Genomic DNA, 25,498 nt, shown 5'->3' with positions numbered 1-25,498 from the left:
TTCATATTTCTATTTTACCAGTCTGTTGCTAATCTAAGACACTCCACTAACTTGAAACATTTCCAAAAAGTAAAATTATACTGAAAGTATACATGCCAAGCAGTTAAACTAGCTAGTGTATGACATAGAATAACAACCCTCCCATACCACAGCAATTTTGTAATGTTTACTTGCTTTATTTATGTGTTCTTAGTAGATCTTAGTTTGTATTCTACTTTATAATAGAATTACTGTTCGATATGTTCCATGTAAATCGCCATCCCGGCGATAGTTATCTCTGTTATCTGTGAACCGTAGTGATATGTATATTATACAGGAACTTCCGGTATATAAAAACCAAAAATAAATAAATAAATAAATAGAGGTAACATAGTCCCTTATTCAAGAATAATTTTCACATTTTATGCCTGTGACAAGTCATTTGTGGTTATTACATTTTATTTTCTTACAAAAAAACCTCAAGGCGATTTACAATATTAAGGACTTTAAGGTTTTGCTCTGAATTATTACATTACTGTGATTCTGCAGATAGTGACAGTGAAATTGGAGGTGCCGCAGTGGTATCAGTGGAAGAAAGTTAAATTCTGTGGAGGCAGTGAGTGGATGATTGACACGTGCACAGCTCTTTGGATGTATTAAAATGAGTAGCAGTTTTCAGTACTTTCATTTTTCTTTAAATTTAAACAATGGTAAGGGAAGTAGTTTTAGTACAGCAGTATAGCCACGTTCTTTTAACCCCTCCTCCACAGAGATTTCAGTTCAGCTACTTGGCTACGTGAAAACCATTACAATACAATATGGGACTTTGTAGTATGGTGTTTGGGTGGTTTCATAAATATCTGGGTCAAATATGTCAAATCCAATCACATACTTTTATCTATTTAGGTACTGGAATAATTTTAATTAGTAAAGGTTTCTGAAAAACATTTTTATGTACATGAGAAATTGCAAGGAAATATTCCCCCCCCCCCCCCCTCCAATCTTTGGCATGTCTGGAAGCAGCACCATGTCTAACTGAAGATATTGCTTGGGAGGCGGGGACATACGGAGTTGTAGACAGAATCACCAGCATTAGGAAGTAAAAGTTGTTAAATTTTGCAATGACAGTCTCTCTCACTGAAAATGTTTTGGCTCTGAATGAACTCTTCAAAATCCAGAGGCGTTCAATAGTTTAAATGCTTATATTACATTTATACTTTCAAGGTCTTCCTTGAAGTAAAATTTGACCCAAAGTGGGTTATGATAGATAAACATCAAAGTATGGTAATCAAACTAAACATTTCTAACATATATATTTCTAGAACCATAACTCAGATCAATCCCACTAAGTAGAGTGGTAAATACTGTTTCCACTACCATGTGGATAGATGGATTCAGGACCAGTGGGTTACACACATCTACCAGCAGATGAAGACAGAGCAAACTGACACTATATATATATATATATATATATATATATATATATATATATATATATATATATATGATGGATTTGGGGTATTCATCTAGTATTTACCCTTCTCTTCCCTCAGTCAGCCACAAGTAACTTTTTTTTATGGGACCCATCTCCAGTCTTGAAGCATCCAGTGGATATGAAATATATCTTAATTTTAGACATTTGCAAATGTTTTAGAAAAGGTTTCCTTGAAACTTAAGTAGGTATAACTCTAGTTTCCTAATTTTTCAAGTTAAATTCTCCACCTAAGCAAGTAATAAATGGAAAAAGTTAAGCAGTTCCAAAAGTTTGTATGTGGTTTATAGCCTGTCTGCTTCTAGGCTCTGCAGAATGACGTATGAGCAAAGCTGAATATAGTCGTGCTGCCCTCTTTGAAAAGCAAGCCTAGGTAAAGATTATCTAGGTTCTGATTGGAGCCAACAAAAGCCATCTGTTATCTTTATTTATAGTTCCTGTTTCTAAGAAGTATACTCTATAGCCAATGAAAAAGTGGATGACAGCTCATAATTCATAAATTTACTAAGGCCTACTCTGATGGAACACTATGTACAACTACCATGTTACCCTGATGCTCCTGCTCCTTAGCTCTGGAGGTGGAAATTGTGCTTAAACAGTTGATAAATTGACACTATGGATCTTTTGCAATGTATTAATTATATTGAAGTACTGGTCCATAATCATGGATTATCACTGTCTACCATCTCAGTGAAGGCCATGTTTAAATGAACAGTTGCTAGCAAGTTCTTTTGGGCTAATGAGTTGCCAGGTAGAGAACTCAATGATTTCATTCTCTCCCTCTCCCCCTTTTCCAAATTTCATGTTACTTTATTTCATACTTGAAGAATTGCTATCTCCACTTCTCCCCACTGTATCTGTCATTGTCTAATCATGATTAAATTTCTTTGCCTGGACAAAAAGTGTGAAAATGTAAATAGATGTGCGTATGTAGAACAAAAGAGATCCATAAAAGGAACTCAAAAGGGGGAGCAGTAATATCTTCAGATTAAATTCACCAAGTGCTAATTCATTCTTAAATCCTCTATACCACTTGACTACTGTGCCTTCAGTTTATTAGCCTGGCTAGTAAGCCACAGCTGTAGGTGTATACTCCAGAGCATTTTTGTTCTCTTTAGAAATGAAAAAACTCTAAATGAGTTCTCCTGCCTTCTATGTCTGAAAGTTTTAAGAATCTGTGTTTTAAGAATCTGTCTTCAGGCCTCAGACCACAAACAAGTCTGCTTTTCAGGATAACCAAAATATGTAAAGTCACCTGTATACAAAAAAGCCATGAACTTTCATTACAAATAGCCTGAAATCCAAACATATTTACATCCCTTAAGAGTTGGACTTTGAGCCCCACCCCCGTATGATGGTAAGTTTACCTTTTATGTTGCTGTTACATGACTCCAAAAGGGGCTCCACCAGTTACAAAGCATGTACATTGTATTTGTCTCTTTACTCCAGCACCAACCCAAGCCAAAACAAAGGAACTACAAACTGTATAAAGAATTTTTTTGTGGGGGAGAGGGTGGGGAGGTGAAGCAGAAGGGGGTAATGAAAGGAGAAACAGTAAGACTTGCAGATGGGTTAGAGCCAAAGATATTTAAGCATGAAAAACTGCTCAAATTTGTTCTGGAAATACATTTTTAAACCTTTGAGGCTGGCAACTCATTTTTTTTTAAATAATATTACATACATGGAGCTCCTGTTGTAAGTGCCAACCATCAAAAGCCAAAATAAAAGCTTGTGAGCAAGTGTGCATAATTGTTCATTAGCTCCAAATAGAGTGCAAAGACTTTGAATATAGAACACTGATAAAATGCATTATCTTAACTGTCTTTCATTTTGTCCTTTGATAATTTCCAATGTAAAACTTATACATCATTGGAAAGAATTCTCTGAAGAATGTCAGTCAAACTCCGGCCAGGGCGTGTCTGATCTGCTTGAAGATCTATTTTGTTGATGGTTCACTCACTTAAATGTGCTACTGTCTAAAGAAAAGTAAGTTTTAAGCTGTTGACTTAGCTTCTGCCTTTTTTATTTTGTTTCAATACAAATGGTAGTCTGCTTTGTTTATATAATGGAAAGGTCAGTGTAGGTATTCATAAAATTAATTTTTCTGCTTATCAGCTTGTACTGTCACAGTTGCTGCATTTCACTTTGTAGAAACATGGAAACGGAAGAAGGCAGATGGACCATACAACCTATCTGGTCAATCTGCACAGCTCTACAATCTCTACCTCACCTTCAGAGATCTCCCTGTGCTTGTTCCATGCTTTCTTGTCTCCTCTACATCCACCAGGAGGTTATTCCATGTATCCATTACCCTTTCTATAAAGAATTACTTCCTTAGATTACTCCTCAGTCTACCCCCTTGTTCCAGAGTCTCCTTTCTATTGAAGGAGAATGCCATCTCGTTTTTTGATACCTATCGAGGTATTTTAAATGTCCCTATCTTATCACCCTTCTCTTGCCTTTAGAGTATACATGTTTAGATCTTTAAGTCTGCCCCTATAAAAAATTTTTTACAATTTTTAATTATTTTGCTCTTAAGGATATCCAATCCTGGCTTTTTGTAAATTGTTCATCTCCAAGTTGGACATTCCTCTGTATGCACTGCTGTCTCATTAAAATAACCCTGTCACTTGTGCATTCAGTTTATATCCCTTTGGCTGTCTAGTCTGCCCATTTCTTACTCCTGTGTCTCATACTGAGTAAGAAGATACTTTTTAAGAATAACTTAGAGACCCAATTTAAGTATGGTTGCCAGTACACTTTTAAAATATTTTCCACTTTTTTCTATTACTCTAGACTTACATTACGATATGTAAGTTTTTCTTTCTTTTTTTTTTTTTTTTATTGGCAGAAGCACAAGAATGAAGAGATTAGAGAAAATTCAGAATATGGAGTATGGCAGCTCTAGACCCTTAATAAAGTTACTGACCATGCAAAATCCTAACACTGAAAGTTCAGAATGCTCTTTTGGATCAGCAAAAAGATATTAGCTGTTCTAACAACTGCTGCTTTAAAGATGCTAATGGGGAAGGAGTTATGACACCTGGATTCTAAATTGTATACCTTTGTTTATTCTTAGAACGGTCTGAAGTATTGAATATAGCCTATGAAAAATTCATCAGCCTTTATGGATGTTAGTGTTTAAATATATTGTGGCTCCTAATGCAGATTTACAGCCATGTTTGAGAGTGTTGTTGCTGCTTGTTGAAGAAAATAAGTGCTTTGACAGGGATTCCCAATGTCTTGCCCTTTTATGCAGTACAGTAGTTTTAAATGGATTGTTCAACCCTGGGGTTTTTAATTCTCAGTTGCCAATCAGAGCTGAATTTGCCATGACGCGTGGGTGACATCATTTGACACTGAACAGACCCATCTCTCATAGCTCAGAACTTTTTACTGAGCATATGTAGGCCCACAAAAGTTCAGAAATGCAGGCACAAAAGCCTTTGGCACACGAGAAGGTATGGGGATGATGCCTAAGTGAGGTCCATCTTTGGACAGGCCCTTTTAGAGCCAAAGAAGCAGGAGTTCGTACTGGGGCAAGACCCCATAGGTGCAGACCAGTCTTCAGCATTGAGAGAGAATGTTGCAGTGGAAGCACAAGTAATGTCTTCTATTATGGTTCAGAAAGTTCCCAGACCCTAGTCCAACTAGGGTGCCATCTGTGGTGTCAGTGCAGAGCACCCACTCCAAGGTGCCATGATGCTCTTGACTGTGGTATCTGCTGCCTTCAGCATAGGAGGACCACAGCACCATTTAAGGAAAGCGCCAGTCCAGACTCAGCACAAAAGACCTCAAGAGAGCTTGACACAGAGGACTATTCAGTTCATTCTGTGCAGAGCACCTCTGGGCCACACATTTCAGCAATACTGCAACAGTGAGGAAGAACATTTGGGGTTTCTAAAGAGGATATATCTTTTCTAACCCCATCCCAGAAGGCACATCGGCCCTTGTACCAATTAAGAGTTGGTGAACAATTTCTTTGCCTTATTATGCCTGAAGATAAAAAAAAAAAAAAATTGGAACCTCTCCAAAATGAAGGAATTGTTTCCACATAGTGGAGCCTTGCACAGTTTCACAATGCATCCCTTGCCACAGGAGTTACCAGCCATAGGCCTAAACCACAACCAGTGCCTCCTATGGGGAAGTCCTATATTGAGTCAAGAGGATGAAGATGGAGTATTGTCCCCGAATAGTCCCCTCCAAGGCAACAGATGTCTTTGCTTCATTTGCCATCTTCATTATCAGGGTCATGGCTGAGCATCTCCTCTTGGGAGAGAAGGAACATTCTACTGAAATTCCTTCAGACTCGTTACCCGACTTCCGTCGGCATACTTTCTTCTCCTGAAGACCTCTGCTACTGTAAGTCCTGGACAAGCTAGCAAAGGCGTTTATAAATGTCTGTATAGAAGTAGATCTGAAGGCAGACTACTTTGGGCTATTGCAGTTCTTTCAGCTACCAGCGGATTTGGCAGCGATTCTTATACACAATCTGTTTTAGAACCACCAGATGAAGATTTATTTATTTATTTAAGTTTTTTATATACCAACATTCAAGACGGTGGTCCCATCATGCTGGTTCACAAGAAACAGGGGTGAAATTATAATAAACTTTACCATTTAAACAATAGTGCAGAAAAGCAATCTCCCACTTCATGTCTGCTTGTAACCCATAAGCTCTCCTTAAAGTACAGGATGCAAACGCCACCTGGTTTTGGAATAATCCAACTTCCTCACTACTCAGTGGTGGTAGTCAACTCATAAGTGGGCCAAGAAAACATGGTTGTACTCCAATATGCCCCCAGGGAAAGACTCTAATTTCTTGGATATCTTTTTAATCATAGTGTTCCGGAGTTACATGTTAAGTATCTGGATTGCGGCCCACTAATTGTCCATGGTGCAGTACTTTTCATGAATGTGTTAAATTGAAAGTCTTAATGGAGTTGTCAGACCCAGAGCAGGCTGCCATTCATCGGGTTGTTTAAAGATTTGGAAGAGTGAGAAATGTCTCATCTTGGCCAATGAAGCATTTGATACTACAACCAGAACTTCAGTGGTGACCCGTGGGGTGCAAAAACTGGCGTGGTTGCAAGTTAGGTGTCTGGAACACTTCATCAGCAAAATCATCTTGCTGATGTCCCCTGTACTGGAGACTGTTTGGAGACTGACTGTGGCTCAAATTAAGGACAATTCTTTTCATAAGAATCAGTTCTTTTGGTAACAACCCTTTCATTCTTACTAATGACAATGGGACCCTCCTGCTTTACAGTTGCAGTATCTCCCTGCTTAGAAGGCATTAGAGGAAAAAGTGACCAGCTCTCCAGTGGATTTATGAAAACTAAGCAAGCTGCTGGTCTGAGAGAAATTAAAGGTAACTCCCTCCACACAATCAAGAGCTTGGATATGTACCTTGAATCTCAAAGATGCATATGTGCACATCTGCAAGTTGAATGAATATGGAAGTTCCTCAAATAAGTGGTCAAGGATATTCATTACAAGAACAAAGTCCTCCCTTTTTGGTCTATCAGAGGCTTCAAAGGTGTTCACCAAGTACCCAGTGGTGGTAGTAGTGCAGCTTTGACTAGGTATCTGCATATTTCCTTACCTGAACAATTTGCTAGTGACTGGCCAGACCCCATCGGTGGTTCTAGAGTTCCTCAAAATCCATTTGGCTCATCTAGTCCCTAGGATTTCTGGTCAACTTTCCAAGTTAAGCCTTATTCCGGTTTAAAGCATTCAGTTAACAGAAGCGAGGGTAGACTGTACAGAGCAAGTAATTCTTCCCAGATGAGAGGGCTGCAGTATAAGGGACCTAGTGAAAGCCCTCCTTCAGAGGGACCAGACCTACAGCAAGAACAATTTTGGCCCTCTTTGGTCACATGGCAGTTGTGATGCATGTCATTTCTGTGACTCAGTTGAACATGAAATGTCTAGAGTGGGGTCTTAGTTGATCCCATTGACTTCAAAAGTCAATCGTTTTCTCATCCAATATCTGTAACTGTCCAAAAAGGCTTCCCTACAGCAGTTGTTGAAACTGACAGTCCTGAGTATGGGCATTGCCTCATCAGGAGACTGTATCCACACACCTCCATCAGAGGGTGGGGAGCTCATATTAGCATGGCAGACACTAGTGGCGAATCATATTCAGTCTACTAGAACTGCTTATTTGTCATTCACTTGGAGTTTCTCTTCTGGCCGGAAAGAGAATCTTGATCAAGATGGACAATCAGGTAGCCATGTTTCACATAAACCAAAGGAAGAGGGCACAAGCTTGTATATCCTTTGCCATGAGGCTATCCAGATTTGGTCATGGGTCCTTCATCAAGGAGCCCCCCTACAGGTGTCCTATATTAAAATACACTTATGGACTTTTTCAATAGAGTACTTCTACTGCTTGAAAGGCTCTTGGGTCAAAAGGTAGTGGACAGTTCAATCTCTGGGAACATAAAGCAATCAACATTTGCATCAGAAAGCAACAGAAAGGTTAGTGCTGCTTCATGCTTCCAAGCAAATTCAGTTCAGCTTTTCTGTTACATTGGGATTTTAGTCTGCTGTATGCATATCTGCTTTTTCCTCTAATCACAAGGACAATTCAGAAAGTCCTTTAGTATTGTGCATGGATGATTCTCATTGACTGACCTGGCTAGAGCAAGTGTGGTTTCCATATCTCATCTGTCTGTCGGCACAGTCTCCAAACGTATCGCACAGGAAACAGCAGGCTTTGCCCTCTGAATCTTTCCTCCCTGACCCTCATAGTATGGATGTTGAATGCATTGTAGTCTCTTCTTTAACCTTCCTAAAGGGAGTGAAGGATGTTCTGATTTCAGCTAGGAAGTCTTCAACCAGAAGATCCTACTACTTCAAGTGGAAGAGGTTCTCATCTTGCTGGCAGTCCAGTGGTCTTGACCCATTTCTTGTAATCAAGGGATCTATCCATTCTTTTTATCTTCAGATCTTAGTACTTCATCAGCAAAAGTTCATCTCGATGATATGGCATATCGCCAGCAGATGGAAGGTGCTCCAATCTCTGTCCACCCCCTTTTGGTCTTCAAGTTTGTGAAAGGAATTTGGTGTTGCAAGCCTCTGTTTATTAAACCACCAGTGCCGTAGAACCTTAATGTAGTATTGACTTCCCAATAGATTGGGAGTGATAATAGGCAATTGGACAGTTCTCTTGGCTAACAGACCATATTGTGTGCTGTTATGCGCTGACTGGTTTATAGATTAGACTCTGTCAAGGCTTATCAGGTGAGAGCCATGGCAGGTTTGGTGGCTCATCTCCATGCTGCTTCCATTGAACACATTTGCAAAGCTGCGACTTGTTCACTAGTACACATCTTCATCTTCATCTTCGCGTTTTACTAATGTTTGGGTAACATGAAGAAACAGTAACTTTGGGCAAGCAGTTTTATGCAGTCTGTTCACCCAGTAGTCCCCTACCTCTACCTATTGGTCTGGCCAAGTAGCTTCTTTAGTATTGCTCTGCTATGTAATCCTCAGCTTGGAACGTGCCATGTGCTTGTCAACAGAGAAAGCAAGTCTTCTTACATGTAAAGCGTTCTCTGACAATGAATTTACCTTGCTTTTTACCTGCATGTCCTGGAGACTCAACTATTTTGCTAAAGCTTAAGCTCTGCAAAATAACAAGGGTCTCATGAGGCAGCATATGCGCAGAAACTACTATGCATTCTGTAAAGTTTTTTTTTTTACTGACTTATATAAGATGGCTCTGTGATATCCAGCTTTCTCCCAGGACAAGCAGGATGGTAGTCCTCGTATATGGGTGACATCATCAGATGGAGCCTTGTCATGGAACACTTTTGTCAAAGTTTCTAGAACTTTGACTGGCACACTGAGAATGCCCAGCATGTCACTAACCCTGCAGCCAGCAAGGGGTCCCCCTTCAGTCTCTTTTTTTTTTTTTTTTCCCCACGCAGAAGTTGCCTAGTGGTTTAGGAGCTCTCTGAGATTTCTCACAACTTTCCTCATGGAACTATTTGAAGTTTATCTTCTCAAAATCCGTCAGCTTCGTTACCCCCGACGCTCGGTAAGTGTTTTTTCCGGCACATGCAGTCAGTTCCCGGCGGCTTACCACTTCGGTGCCCAACTGTCACAGACTGCGCGCCCGCCACATTTAACATGGCGACCAGGTTTAGAAAATGTCCTGAGTGCCCGAGGACCATGTCCATAACGGACCCACATGAAGTATGTGTTTTGTGCTTAGGCCCGTCGCATGATGTTCGATGCCCTAGTTGTGCACAAATGACCCCCAAAGGCCGATGCACTCGCCTGGACAAAATGGAGCAGTTGTTTGCTTCAAAACAAACTGCTCCATCGACGCCAGTTCAAGTGCCACAGACTGTGGAGGGTCCATCGACCTCTGAGACTATTCGCAGGAGCACAGTGGACAAGGTGACCATCCATCACAGACTCCATCGGACATCGGCGTCATCGTCCTCTGTGCTGGGGAAAGACCGGACCAAGCACAGAGGGAAACATTGACACTGGTACAGATGGGGCGTCTCTGACCGGGGCTGGCACTGAGCCTCCGAGGGCCCCCATAGAGGCTCCGGTGATGCCTAGCCTGCCTCCTACCCTGATCACCGTGCCACCCATGCCGGCTTCCTGGGAGGAATTGGACCGCATGGTCCAAGAGGTAGTTCTTAGTCTTACGAGGCTTCCAACCAGTGCCGGTCCCAATACTGGCCCCGGAACCGGCTCCCTTGATGGTGGCACTGCTCCTCGAGCATCTCAATACGTTCATTGGTGCCTTATAGACTCCTGCCACCGGACACACTGGCATCGAGGCCTCCATAGGTCCTGATTCCAGTACTGGGTTCCTCGGAGGAGGAAGCACCGATTCCCGGCCACTTCACTCCACAGGAACAGTCTATGCTGGAGCCCATGCCAGGACCATCGGGTCTACCGGTACCCAAGCACACCTTTTCTGCGCCGATTTTCATCGATGCTGGCGCCAATTTTCATCGATGCCTTCCTGTCCTCTCAATTTTGGCATGCTTCCTCCATCGGGAGCTCCACCGGGAGAAGGCGAAAGTCCCTATAATCCATGGGGAGATGCATCCTCAGATGATTCATCACGGGCATCAGAGGACCTACTCTCAGAGCCTTCACCACCGGAGGAAAGGCGCAGATCTCCTCCAGAAGACCTCTCCTTTGCCAGTTTTGACAAAATGATGTCTCAGAGAATATACCTTTTACACTGGTCGCAGAGGAAGATGCTCGCCATAAAATGTTGGAGGTCTTACAATTTGTAGATGCTCCAAAAGAAATAATGGTAATCATGGTACATGAAGTTCTTTTGGACCTCATGCACCGCCTGTGGGAACATCCAGGTATGATACCCCCAGTCAGTAAAAAGACAGATACTACCTACCTGGTTCAGCAAGCCCCAGGTTTTCAAGAGTCAGCTACCCCACCACTCTAGTTGTGGAATCAGCTCAGAAAAAGTCTAAACGATCGGGTCCACATTCTTCTACCCCTCCTGCTAAGGAACAGAAAGCATTGGATGTGTTGGGACACAGGATTTTCCAAGGGTCCATGTTGATATCGTGAATTGCAGCATATCAACTATACATGACCCAATATAATAGAAATCTCTGGAAACAAGTCCAAGAGATTGCGGAGACACCACAGCAACAACAAGAAGCCTTGTCCTCATCCTACAAAAAGGAATGGAAGCAGGTAAACATGAAGTCAGAGCTGCCTACGATTCTTTTGAAACAGCAACCAGAGTCTCGCCAGCAGGCATCAGTGCTAGTTGCTGGGCCTGGCTTAAGGACTCAGACTTGCGCCCGGAAGTGCAGGACAAACTGGCAGATCTACTCTGTACCAGGAGACAACCTGTTCGGGGGGAGAGGGGGGGGGGGTAAGATCCAGGATGCAGTGGCCCAGTTAAAGGACCATCATGATACCCTGCGCCAGTTGTCAACTGTCTCCCCAGATGTTCCCTCCGTAGCGCACGTGTGGAGAACCCAAGAAACAATTCTACAGGCCACGCAGATATTACCCTCCTGCATCCTGTGCGCGACTGGCTCGGGTACCTCAGAGGGGACATGCATGCCAAACTAGAACAGCTAGACCACAGCCAGCTCCACAAGCTGGCACCACGTCTGGATTTTGACTCTTTTTCCCAGAGAGCAGCAGCCAACGTCAGTAGCGCACTACCGTTCAGTACCGATTTCTAACATCTGCAAGGCTGTGACTTGGAACTCTCTCCACACCTTCGTAGCTCATTACTGCCTGGACAAGGCTAGGAGACAGGATTCAGTCTTTGGCCAGCCTGTCCTAAAAAAATTTGTTTCCAGTGTAGGAACCCAACTTGTCCTGCCTTGACCAGCTGTAAATTTCAGGCTGCCTCATCCTTGCCAACAGCACCCCAGTTGTTGTGCCTGTTGCACATGTTCAGTGCTGCTTGGCCTCATACATATGACTCAGCCTGTAGCTTGCTATTCACCCATATGTGAGGACTACCATCCTGCATGTCCTGAGAGAAAGCAGAGTTGCTTACCTGTAACAGGTGTTCTCCCAGGACAGCAGGACATTAGTCCTCATGAAACCCGCCCGCTACCCCGCGGAGTTGTGTTCGCTTTTACGTCTTATTTTATTTTTCACTCATACTTTTGCTACAAATGAGACTGAAGAGACCCCTGCTGGCTGTAGGGTTAGTGGCATGCTGGGCATGCTCAGTGTGCCAGTCAAAATTCTAGAAACTTTGACAAAAGTGTTGCGCGACAGGGCTCCATCTGATGATGTCACCCATACGTGAGGACTAACATCCTGCTGTCCTGGGAGAACACCTGTTACAGGTAAGCAACTCTGCTTTCTTCAGAGAAAGCTGTTTTCAGGTAAGCAAACTTTCTTTACTGTAAAGGTTAACATTATCCTAGCATGATGAAAAAAGAATGCTAAAAAATGTCATTCATGTCACATTTTAAACTAGAGAATCCTGAAGTTCTGTTAGCCCCAGAATAGGCACAACATGAGCTATATATGCCTTCACTCAGGCATATGAAGGTAGACTAGTCTCTTGGACTATTCAGTCAGAGGTATTTGAAATGTTTTATGCAATGGAGTGGACAAGGGAATGAAGTGTGGGTAAACACATGGTCTGGCTGAACTTTATTTTTAAAACTGCATCAAATCTTTGTAGTAGGTCTTGACATTCACATACTTGTGTGCCTCAGACTTGACTGGTTGTCTAGGAATAAGGATGTCTCAACTTGCCTTGCAATGGGAAAAATACGTTTAGAGAAGTTCAAGGAAGCAGTAGCTCAAATGAGACCACTGTACTACGCTTCAGTCTTTTTCTACCTTTCCAGACCTGTCTTCCTCATCTGGGAGGTATTAGGTGGAGAACCAATGACCCATTTCCATCCACCAGGGAGCCATTATTCTTGGTCCCCCATCAACATCGGGGACCTCACTTTTATTCCAGACAGAAATTATAAAGCCACAGCCAGCATCCCAGCCAAAACCTGGAATGGGATTTTGACCGAATTGAGGTGGGCATAGCTAGGATCCCAGTATCTGTACCAGCAAACTTTTCTGTAGGGGATGTTTTATATAAACCATTGGCCTAGAATAAACTGATATGTGGCTTCTCAGCATTGTCAAGCATGGATACTGATTATTGGGGAAAACTGCCAAATTGTCCACTAAGAAGCTCTTGGTCTGCTGCTCAACATCAGGAACTGCTACAAAAGGAAATATCCTCCCTCTTAGAAGCTAGTGCAGTAAAACCCATTCTACCAGGGAAAAGATAGAAGGGATTTTATTCCAAGTATTCCCTGTTTACAAAGAAAACAGGATTTGTAGTAAGGAAATTCCACCTGCATTATCATGTGCTGCCTTTCATCTTGGCATCAGCACCACAAATGATAAAATGTCTTGTGCATCTATGCAAATTGGGGGTGCACATATTTCCCCACTTAGACAAATGGCTGGTCAAAAACACATCTTGGGCAGTTGCTAGAGTTTGTGATAAACTGATTCAAGTAGGACTTGGGTTAATCTCTGTTATAGGAGCTCTATTTGACTCAGGCAAAAGCCTTTCTTTACAGGAGAGGATCATCACTATCTGGCCAAAGGAATACCCTCCTAGGTTACTCCAATGCCAGTTTTCCTAACTGTATCCAATCTGAGCTGGGAAGCTCATCTAGAGGAGCTTTACACCCAAGGTATATAGTCTGCTCAGGAAAGTCTTCATCAAATAAACTTCCTAAAGCTAAGGGTGATACATATGCTCTAAAGCAGCTTCCCAACCAGTGTGCCTTCAGACCTGATCAGGTGTGCCACGGAAAAGTTACCAGTGCCTGGGCTCAACTCGGCAATTCACAGCAACGAGACGCCAGCAGCAATTCTTAAACATGTGGAAGCTCCTTTCTTAGAACACATGTAGTCATGCGTACCTCTTAGCTATAGCATGAGCCCTGGAGTATGGGATTTAAAAAGCATCATGCAAAGTATGGATAGCCAGGTCCCACTTTGTATAGCATACACAGTGCATACAGCACTTCTTAATCATTCCCCTCCTGAGTTTCCTCCTTCGAATCCTACCAGCATCTTATTTTATCCCAAGGCTGAGACACTGAGAGCATGCACTGAGGACTAGGAGACTACTTATTGTGAGTGTTTGGGAGCAGCAGTAGCTGAGGAACTATGGCAGTCACTTGCAGCAGCTAAGATAAGTCGGCTGCCTGTACCACACCAACTTCTCTTTCTTGCACTTGTATATAGAAGGAACTGGTACATGGTGATGGGTTTTTGTGCATCTTTGCCCCCACCCCCTTTTTTTTTGTGTTAAAATTTGAGACTGGCATGTTTTCAGTGCTTCCCTAGCTGCTCTTCTAGCCATGTGAATCCTTTCCATGTCTGCTCCGTGGAGTTGGTATGCCACACAATTTTTGTTGTTAAAGGTGTGCCTCTGGCTTGAAAAGGTTGAGAGAAACTGTTCTAAGGAGCATTGTGCTGTTCAGCTGCTCTGTAATTTGGGGAGGAAATGGGAGGAGAGGTATCTCGTTATACCATCTATCTCCCATTAGATGGAATGGCATTGGTTCCAATCAATTTGGATGGATAATACTCTATTGTGGTAAATCTTATACCAAATCTTAATATAATAATGATTAAAATAGTGATTCTGGTTATTGTCAAATGTTCTGAGAAACATTGCCGTTGGAAGTCAAACTTGCTCGAGTTTATACATGAGGAAGGCTGATGATAGCTGGAAGTAGAACCATCCTTGCTGTTACCTGGACTTTTATTACAATAATACAATTAAGTTAAGATTACATGCTATCCAGATACATTAAGGAAATTCCAACAGGGCCTTTTTTTTTTTTTTTTGAAGAGTGAAGGTAACTATAAAAGACTTATGGACTTGATTAAGAAATGCTATGTGTGCTGTACAAAGTGGGGCCTGAGCTATCCATATTTTGCATGGTGCTTATTAAATTTCATACTCCAGGGCTCATACTCTACCTAGGAAGAAGAGGCATATATGACTATACATGTTCAAAGAAAGGAGCTTCTACATGTTTAAGAATTACTGTTCTGTCTCATATTTCTGTGAGATGCTGAGTAGAGCCCAGGTGCTGGTCTGGATCTGAGAATCTGGCAGTGATGACTTTTCTGTGGCATACCTGATCGGGTCTGAAGGCACACTGGTTGGGAAAATACTGCTTTAGAGGATTATCTATGGAGCACTGCATGGTTCAAATTGAACTGAGGCAGAATTACGTAGGAGGGAGAGGTTTAAGGTCTTCTTGATGTACTGCCTTTCAAAGAGAAAATCAATGTTTTATGTTAAAGGGTATTTTTTTCAAAAAGCTGCTTGTGTAAAAAGCGTAGGTTGTGTGGCTGGGCCTTGTGAGCACAGCGCACACTTTCAAAAGGGCCTGGCCATGAATGTTAACCCTGTTATGTGCAGAACTGCCAGGCCTCTTTGAAAGGGCGGGCCTGGGGGTGTGTTTTGGAAGGGGTGGGTCGGGAGGGGGGTGGGCCAGGACAGCGCCGTTCATCGCTGTCCCGGAGTCTTGCATGCCAGCCGGCTGCTGGCACAAGCAACTTCAGGTAGGGGCCCCTGAAGTAAGCTGGAAAACAAGGAAAAAAAATTAAAAAGGTAGGATTTAGGGGTTAGGGAAGAGGGTGGGGGGTAGGGAATTACCTCCCAGTCTACTCTTTAATTGGAGCGGACTGGGAGGGAAATGGGGAAGGCCGGGATGTGCCGACGCTCGGAAATTGCATTACTCTCACGCACATACCCATGCGGATTATAAAATCTGGCGCGCATATGCGTGCAGCCCGCATATTCTGTACATAGTAAAAATTGTCTATAATGCAATATAAAATAAAAAATACAGCTGAAATGGTTAAATAATTACAAAAAAATAAAAAAAGAATGGTAAACTTATGGGACCAGCCAAACACTAAAATATCGCTTAAAACCTACCTTGTAAAACCAACAGCTCATAATAGATTAGCAACCAAGCCATAGAGTATGACTTGTCCAAGTTGCCAGCATTATGGACCTAAACTGTTGTCCAAACATATGTTCAATGCGGCGTTCTCCCCTATGAAATGGAAGGGCCTTGATTGACTAAAGCCTGACAGAACCGTGTCTTTATCCTCTTCCAAAACATCTCATTTTGCTTCATTGTCAATAGAGCTACATCTAGAATTCCATAACCAGGGGAGCCTGATACATAAAAGTAGCATTCACATTACAAGATATGCAGATTTCAGATGGGCAAGACACTCTGAGCAAGTCTTGCTGAGAGTAATGGAAGGCTCTAACTCAGGGGGGCCCACCAGCCAGTCGGGTTTTCTGGTTATCCACAATGAATATGCATGAGAGAGAATTGTGCATGTTATTGGAGGCAGTGCATGCAATTTTCTCTCATGCATATTCATTGTGGATATCCTGAAAACCCGACTGGCTGGTGGGCTCCCAGGACAGGGTTTGGGGACCACTGCTCTAACTAATTTATATGAAATCAATAAATGTCAAATATTGAGGCAAGCCCCTGTACAAGGATCTAAAAATAAGACCTCAGGTCTTGCTTGCCAGTCTGGTGCAGAGTTAAACTGAATTCCATAAACAGGGGAGTTAATCATATTTTGATGGCCCAAAAACCACCTTAGCAGCTGTATTTTAAGGTAACTGTAGATGCTTTTAATTAATTTACTGATAAATGTAGTGCATTACAATAGTAGTCCATTCATATAGAATGCAGTGTTAATAAATCAGATCTAAAAAGGGCTGAGTGGCAAATAAACTGAAGATTAAAAAAAAAAAAAAGTGGTCCAAATCAGGTGCCAAAGATATGTGTTTAAAGAGTTGGGCACTGACTGGTGGTTGAAATTTTTTGAATGTTTCCACTTCGAGTCTTCAGATAAATGGAACTTTACTTTGAAGTGTGGTGCCTGCTTTAAAAGCTGGTGTTCAAAGAATAAACATTGGTCAGTGAGCTTTATAATGCACCAGATGCCTTCAACAAAGCATAGTATGTGCATCTAAGAGAACTTCCCTCTCCCCCCTCCTGCAGTCTAGTTATTTGGATGCTTTGTGATAGGTGGTAATTTTTCTGTCCACGTTCATACTTCAAACAGCAGCAATGACAAATTTGGCGCAGGTACTTCTGAAGTGCTTATTAGAGCTTTAAATTTCCACTTGGCTTTGCCAGGTACGAACTCTATAATAATCTTTCTACTGAGAACGCCTCCAAAAGGTGCAGCTGTGAGCTGGTTTCATCTTGCACTCTAGCTCTGTTGGCAGTGCTTAAATGTAAAGTATGCTGTAGTCTCCCACACTCTGCTGTTGCCTTAGCACTGCCTAGGCCTGTGTCTATTGCAAGGATAGACGAGACTGCTGATTGGAGGGAATCTGGCTTTCTCTTCATCTGATTGGCTCTCCCTGTGTTAGAGTAAAAATAGACTTGATGGGAAATGCTCGCATATTTGATGTGTCATCAAAATCTGTCTTCCATCCTGGGATGCGTACTACTTATACATTACATGGTGGCTGGTAAAGAGTCTTCTTGCAGTAACAAAACTATTGAGTGGATTTTATTTTGGCAATAGTGGAATCAATAAACATTGCCTTCAGGAAAAAATGATCACCCTAAGTGAAAAACTAATACTGGATTGTAGCAAAGGAATCTGCAAGGTTGCCAAAATTCTGAAAGATGGACTTACCACTCCAAAACTATTTGCAGCCCGCCAGCAAACTTCAAAGCCATCTCTCATCTTAAAGTCTGGCACTCCAGGTAGATTGCTTTTTTTTTCTTTTGTGTTTGTATGTGTGCATATTTTAACTTTTCAGAAATATATTTTTGTATGCAAACTCAAGCACCTCTTGAGTAAGACTTTTCCATAAGAAGTTGTCAGCCAGGGCTCATTCTACTCTTAATTTTTATCATTTCCTTTCAGATTTTTGGAAAATGAAAAGGCACAATTTACAAATCCATTTTTTAAAATGGTGCTAAATTACTGTTTTGTGTTTGCAGCTGCTTGGTAAAAATAAAGGAGGGGGGGATTACAATTGACTGTATTATCATTTGCTCAGTCTTGATTTGTTAAAATACCCTGAATTATGCATGAAACATTTTGTCTGGTATAAGCAGCATCAATGTATAGGAAATCCTACTATTTGAACAGTCAAATTAGTTACTGAATGTCTTTAATTTCTTAATCTTGATAGCCTCTCAGACTTCAGTTCATTGTCTTAGTGGGAGTATTATCAGCCTTGACATGCTCTATTTTTCGTTCTGGCAATGTGCAGGAAACCATTTTATGGTTTTTTTTTGTTTTTTGTTTTTTAAATATTTTTTCCTGCTCTTTTTGCTTACATTTTTAGTAGTTCTTTTGAAATTCACTCAGATATGAGATTTTTATTTCGATTACAATTTAATTTAAGATTTGTTAGCAGCCTTGCTGTAATTAAAGGTCAGATTTGGGTTTAAAAGTATGCAAAAGGAGGTCTGTGGCTCGTATAAAATAGCACAGCTACTTAGCTCTCATATATGGCACAAATTTGGGGAATATAGCTTGGTCTAAAGATTTTGGACTAAATGTTTGTCTAGCACAGAAGTTTCCAAACCTGACTGGCTGGGGTCCCCTAGGATAGGTTTTGGTCTAGCGCCCTTGGATAGGTTTTTAACCACTGGTCTAGTGCTTTTTTTTTTTTTTTTTAACTTTGATAGCATTGCACATTTCAAAGCACAAATATTTTGCTACAGTAAATCTGCCAGAGTACTCTTCTGCTTATCCAAGTCATTCAGCCTCATGCTCTTACACTGGGACATAGGAAAGAGAATTTTCAGTGATCTGCAGCCTTTCTTTCTTTCAGGACTGTGGCTGCTGTTTAAGTCTTCATTTCTTCTCCGTTTTCTCTATCCTGACGTGAAGTCACAGGGGGACCTAAGTGTCAAAAAGGGTTCCATTTGTTTTGCCTGGACACCTACATTTGTATATGCAGTTTTTGGTCAGCAAAGCTGAAAAGTTCCTTGTCTCATGCAGCTTAAACGTTATCTGATTTTTGGCATGATTAATAAGAGTCACTAGGAAACCTGCTCTGACTGCTTCCATCACTTCTATCAGGGAGCATGTGTTTCCGTATTCAGAATGAGATGTGATGCTTTTTACTGTTGTGCACTTCATCTTGATGGTAGGTTTTCCTTTATTGCTGAGCCATGAATTGGTTTCCAGCTAGACCAGATCAGTAAGATCCAGAGCTGTGGGGGAGGTGAAATGTCCAGCTCTAGCAATATGTAAATGTTTACTTAAAGGTTTAATCTGTACTAGTCTGTTCTTAGTGCTCTGTCACCTTCACATGGCACTGCTACATTCAGTGCATACAGTCTTCAAATGTAAAGGCCACATAAAATGCATTTAGATTGAGCTGGAAGTTGTAGTTTGACTTAGTAATACTTTTTTGTTCTTTTTAACTACCATAACTTATGACATTTAAAGCTTTCAAATAGGTTTTAAGCTAGATAATGGCACAAGAAAATATTTTTCTGAATCTTGCTTTCTGAAAACATAGCTGCAGCTTTGTGAAAACTAATGGGCAATTTTACTGTTCACAAAATTGTCTGCCAGAATATATTCTGATTTGCATGCAGACTATGTAAAATGTAGATATTTAAAAAAAAAATCTACCAAAATAGTATGAATATAAGGTGCTCTGGATGCATTCAGCTTTGAGAACTGATTGCTGGAGTAACTTGACTACAGATGGATAAATAATAAAGTAAATGTTTAAGTTCTGAAATATGAACTTTCCTTCAGAATCAGATGGTTGCTTTAGGTTTTGTGGGACCCATGAGGGACTCCTCTACCCCCAAACTGCCTCTTAGTGTATTGTTGGAAACAAAATGTTTAAAATTTGCTTTCAGGTGCTAAAATTCTTGGTGAAGTTGCAAATAAGCTTGTGTGTATAGTTTCTTGAGCCTGTTGTCTGTGCATAGCGATTCTTTCTGTCCCCAGCCCTTGAAGCTAGTATGGCAATGTGTGCTGGAGTGCCCTCTCCTGGTCACTCTGAGAAGTGTTAGATGCCATTCTTGTGTCCTACAACTAACAGCATATGAGCGCACATTTTCTACTTGTTTGATCTTCATATTCCAGATCATATAGTGATCATTATATAGAAACTAAGGGATTTCAGTTTTGAAATATGTTTGAACACATTAGGCATGTTCAAACATGTCTTGGGTTTTTGATAAAATTAGAGGTTGGTGTTTAAAATAACTTATTTATAAGGAAAAATAAGTTTTGTGAATCAAATTTCCCTCTTTTTGTGTTGCTATTAGAGGTTTATTGTATTTCAAACCTTATTTTTGTAAACATAGAATGTGGTTTCAAAAGTGGGAGCTAGCATTCATTGTGCCGTCATTTAATGCCATCCTGACCGGGCTAAATGCTAGCATACGGACTTAACCAAGATCGTGTTTAAATCCTGGGCAAATTCACTTTAACCTGTCAAGTTTACTTCAGATGATATTCATAAAGTGGAATTAGATTTAACTGTAATCTGATTTATTCTCTCCTTTTTTTCACTTTTGTACTTTTAGATCTCTCAGAGCAGTTTTCCCCTCCTGACAGTGCACCACCAATCCTGATCAAGTTACTAGAAACCATCGAAAAGAAAGGTATGTCAGATTTTAATTATTCCAGGCTTCATTTTCTTCCACTGAAGCCTTCACTGTGATTTACTTTTGCATGTCTTATACTTGAGAATTTAGCTATTTTGTTTTCTGTGTTGTGAGCAGAATTTGCTTGTATACATTTTAAAGAGATTTGTGTGGTGGTCTTTATATTTAAATATGTGGATCATGTGCACAAGTGCGATGAGTTTTTTTATGTGGAAGCCTTCTGTGGACTTTTTTTTTAAACAAAGTGTTTTAAATATTTGAATGAAGCTTTCATGGAAGTACAGTATGTTGCCCAGACTTGTCCAAGTGTCGGAGCACCAGAGCATTGGGGGATAAGAACAGTGGCTGTCCAGGGCCACACCCTTTCTTAATGATGTAGTGAGTGGCCTGGGGCAAAGTGACTGCTGCCAGAACTGGGTGTTGCGGTGCTTGCATGAGGTATAGAGCATTTGTTGATCTGAAGGTGAAATCTGAGTTCTCGGAGGTATAATACCTGAATGGTTCCTGCTCAAGCTCCATGTCCTTTTTGAAAAAGCCATTATTACACTGTTTTGAAGAGGAAATTATCTGTACCTAATGATCCTTGTTAGAACTGAAAAAGTTTATTTTGAGTTCAAACATCTAGCAGAGGAAAAACAGAGCGAAGCTAAAAAGAGTTCAAATAACTCTGGTAGAGATTTAATTTTTATTTTTTTGCAAGGATATTTTAACATAGAGAGAGAGAGCTGTGGCAGCAGCAAGCATTTAACCCCTGTCATTGTAGTAAACTAATGTTTGTTTCTTAGGTGTGGAATCATCAACTTTGTACAGAATACAAGGATCAAGCAGTGTGACAGAACAGAGGCAGGTTCTAGAGAACGGTAAGTAGTTTTTGCTTCAGTCTGTTCCTCTCGACACAAATATAAATATTAGATTCATACAATGCATGGTTGTGCTCTTGTTATGGAGTAAAATGTGTAGTAAAGTATAGATTGGGACTTAAATGATTTGTTAGTACATGAATGAATAAATGTTGGCTTGCCTGCCTACCTTTTTGTTAAAGGAGATGTCATCATGGGAGATCAGTATGTTGTGCAGATTCTAGTTTTTTGTTTTGTTTTTTTTAAATATGGTTATCTGGTGATAACAGTAACTAGTGGAATGCAAGACCAGCTTCTGACATCCTCTCATAAAAGGGATGGTGAGTTGGAAAAAAAACACCTTCACCTTTTGTATTCTACAGCAGTTACTGAATATGTACATAGAAAAGTGATTTTGTACCAATAAACTGAGCAGGTAGGACCTGAAAATTGTAGCATGTCCATACACACAGGCAACACCGTTTTATTCTAAGAGACTTTATTGCAAGAGAAAAAGTGCCTTGTGATGGAGGACCAAAGTCTGGAAGTCAAATTGAAGCTATGTACCAACATATTGCTGTTCTAGGTGCTATATTTGAGGATTTGACTTGGAAAGCACTGCTTTTTCCTTGTGCAGAGACTGAGATTAAACTGAAGGCTGCTAGTTATAAAATTAGTTCCCTCGCAGACTCCAGGAGGGAAAATCTGATGTTGGTATTGCTACATTGCTATCATTCTCCAAACTCATCTTTAACTAGTTTTCTTCTTTCTAGAAAGGCATTTTATAGACACTCTGGTGGTTTAGTCCACTTGAATGCACAGAAAAGTTAAAATAAGTGATAACCTTTTTATTGGACTAAAATACAGTTGTAAAACGTATTACTTTGCGCATCAGTTAAAATTCCTGCAGAAGTAGAGTTACATATGTGGTGTATCACTACAGGATGAGATGTCATAGATATCTTTTCTCATCTTTTAAGTTAGTCCAATAAAAATGTATCGCTGTTTTTGTTTGACCTTTCCTTTTCATGCATTCAAATGGATTAACAGGGCAACCCCACTACTTTACCTTGCTAATGAAAACTGCAATATACATTGCTGTCAGTAGGTGGCAATATACTCTAAGGGTATTTCAGTGCCTAACAATTTACCATTTTAAATTAGATTTTCACTTTCTATCCATCTCTACAGTTGTCCATATATCATTATTTGCTTTCAGTATTCACTTATTTTTTTGGACTGCCGTATCTATCTCTAGCTTAGATTCTGACTGGAAAGATGGTCCTGTTACAGCATTAACATAAAATAGAGGATGCAGTAACTAAATAACCTCATTCACTTTTTTCTGAAGTAAGGAAAACTTCTACTTTTCATCCATATTTGTTATAAATTTCATGTCTATGCAGCATTTATACACCAGTATCTTTAACTGACCAGATTCATGTAGCAAGATCTATTAGTGTGCTCCTTCAGTAAAAACAGCAGTTTGAGGGTGTTCAGAATAATTTGAGGGGTTCAGGAGAGGGGGGTAATTGTAAAGTGAAGGGGCATTTCCTGTGTAAAGACCTGCTTGCTGACGAGGCTCTAGGCACAATTGAGTCAGGGATTGGACAAAAGTGGGCTGCTGTTTTGCTGGGGATGAGTGTACCGCAAGGATCGGTGTTGGGACCGGTCCTGTTCAATATCTTTGTGAGCGACATTGCGGAAGGGATAGAAGGTAAGGTTTGTCTTTTTGCGGACGACACTAAGATCTGCAACAGAGTGGACACGCCGGAAGGAGTGGAGAGAATGAGACGGGATTTAAGGAAGCTGGAAGAGTGGTCGAAGATATGGCAGCTGAAATTCAATGCCAAGAAGTGCAAAGTCATGCATTTGGGGAGTGGAAATCCGAATGAACTGTATTCGATGGGGGGGGGGAAGGCTGATGTGCACGGAGCAGGAGAGAGACCTTGGGGTGATAGTGTCTAATGATATGAAGTCGGCGAAACAATGCGACAAGGCGATTGCAAAAGCCAGAAGAATGCGGGATGCATAGAGAGAGGAATATCGAGTAAGAAAAGGGAAGTGATAATCCCCTTGTACAGGTCCTTGGTGAGGCCTCACCTGGAGTACTGTGTTCAATTCTGGAGACCGTATCTACAAAGAGACAAGGACAAGTTGGAAGCGGTACAGAGAAGGGCGACCAGGAAGGTGGAGGGGTCTTCATCGGTTGACATACGAGGAGAGATTGAAGAATCTAAATATGTACACCCTGGAGGAAAGGAGGAGCAGGGGTGATATGATTCAAACTTTCAGATACTTGAAAAACTTTAACGATCCAAAGACAACGACAAACCTTTTCCAACAGAAAAAAATCAGCAGAACCAGAGGTCACGAGCTGAGGCTCCAAGGAGGAAGACTAAGAACCAATGTCAGGAAGAATTTCTTCACGGAGAGAGTGGTGGATGCCTGGAATGCCCTTCCGGAGGAAGTGGTGAAGTCCAAAACTGTGAAGCACTTCAAAGGGGCATGGGATAAACATTGTGGATCCATCAGGTCTAGAGGACGCATATAAAGAGCAGATAGTAAAATACTGCACGGAGCGGCAGTAGCCACAGAGGCATTCACGGAGCGGGATGTCAGTGGCCAGTGGTAGGTGTCCACCTTCACGGAGCGGAAGGATGGAGGGCTGTCATCTCCCAATTAAATAAGAAAAAAAAAAAACAGGGATGGGATCCATCAGTTTTAGAGGACGCATATAAAGAGCAGGTAGTAAAACACTGCATGGAGCGGCAGTAGCCACAGAGGCATTCACGGAGCGGGATGCCAGTGGCCAGTGGTAGGTGTCCACCTTCACAGAGTAGAAGGATGAAGGGCATCCATCTCCCAATTAAAAAAAAAAAATGAAAAAAACAGGGATGGGTTCATGGGCTATAGGTATTACCAATTATTAGGCTTTTCAATATTTGATGATAGTTAATGTGACTTTCAAGGCATACTTCACTTTCAATGCATATCCAGCATAGCTCCCTGCTTCAATGACAGGGGAAAAGAAAAACTGATACTTCACACATTTCCAGCATTGCCCTCTGCTTCATGGCAGAGAGCTATGCTGCCGCTTACCCAACTAATCAAACTTAATATTTCACTTGGAAGCAGCTCCATCACTGCTCTCTACATTAATAGTGGGGGTGAAAAGGGAATTAGAACATAAGGTTACTAAGAGCCAAGAGAAACAGTTAAGTATGAGAAAAATAAGTGTAAGGCTTGCTGGGCAGACTGGATGGACCGGTTGGTCTTCTTCTGCCGTCATTTCTATGTTTCTATAATTATTTCCATGGTCATTGGGCAACTGGGGATTTGACCCCCAAGTTTATTTAAAAAAAAAATAAAAAAAAAAAACCCTGCAAATGTCTGATTGTATTTACTGAGTAAGGCTTTTGTCAAATATAAAATAGCATCATGTGCCTTGGCACTGATCTTGCTCTGCATTACACTGACTGCCCATCAGGCATCACAAACATATTAAGGCTTTGGAATCATTTCCAGCATTACCTTGCATCAATATAGTGATGAAACTTTTAGTATAACCTTGCCACCTACCAATCAAAGGTTTTTTACTCCAACCCTACATATAGGCTTCTCCTCAGCATCTGTGTTTATACAAAATATTTACATATTAAACACAAACCTGTTCAGGTGTCTTGCAACCTTGTAGAGAGACAGCGATTTACTAGTATTGCCACAAGCACTAATTGTAACATGTGTTGTAGGCACAATATTAGTTGAACTATTTTGTGCTAAAGAAATCTTCTGCAGGTCTTTCTCCATACTAGCCAAAAAGGCAAGTAAATTGTGGCAAAATGTCATTCTTCCCTTCTTCACTAAAACTTTCATGGGGAGATAGTTGAAAATTTCCTAAGCTCCATCAGTCTAGCAGAATTGATGAATGAAGTTATCATTCTCTTTATTTTTCTAATGTTCTTTATTGGCCAACAGTATTTATGTGAATAAACAGGCTTGCCTCCCATTTTTTT

At 41.0% G+C, this 25,498-nt stretch overlaps 1 protein-coding gene across 3 annotated transcripts in view; it reads left to right on the top strand.

Annotated features, from left to right (window-relative positions):
• PIK3R1 (phosphoinositide-3-kinase regulatory subunit 1) overlaps positions 1-25,498 on the top strand; it is a 161,264-nt gene that overhangs the window by 63,854 nt on the left and 71,912 nt on the right. Inside the window, exons 1-3 of one of the 3 annotated variants that reach the window (XM_029575849.1) lie at positions 3,421-3,457; positions 20,563-20,640; positions 21,429-21,503. In XM_029575849.1, the coding sequence (XP_029431709.1) occupies positions 3,436-3,457; positions 20,563-20,640; positions 21,429-21,503 (175 nt within the window). In that variant the 5' untranslated portion in view covers positions 3,421-3,435. Of the gene's footprint in view, positions 1-3,420; positions 3,458-17,505; positions 17,758-20,562; positions 20,641-21,428; positions 21,504-25,498 lie in introns of those variants that run through there. The other 2 variants (XM_029575841.1, XM_029575834.1) reach the window with 2 other exon arrangements.

The sequence above is a fragment of the Rhinatrema bivittatum genome, chromosome 1, assembly GCF_901001135.1.
Source record: "Rhinatrema bivittatum chromosome 1, aRhiBiv1.1, whole genome shotgun sequence".
NCBI classification, from domain to species: domain Eukaryota; kingdom Metazoa; phylum Chordata; class Amphibia; order Gymnophiona; family Rhinatrematidae; genus Rhinatrema; species Rhinatrema bivittatum.
This window is presented reverse-complemented; position numbering and strand designations above follow the sequence as displayed.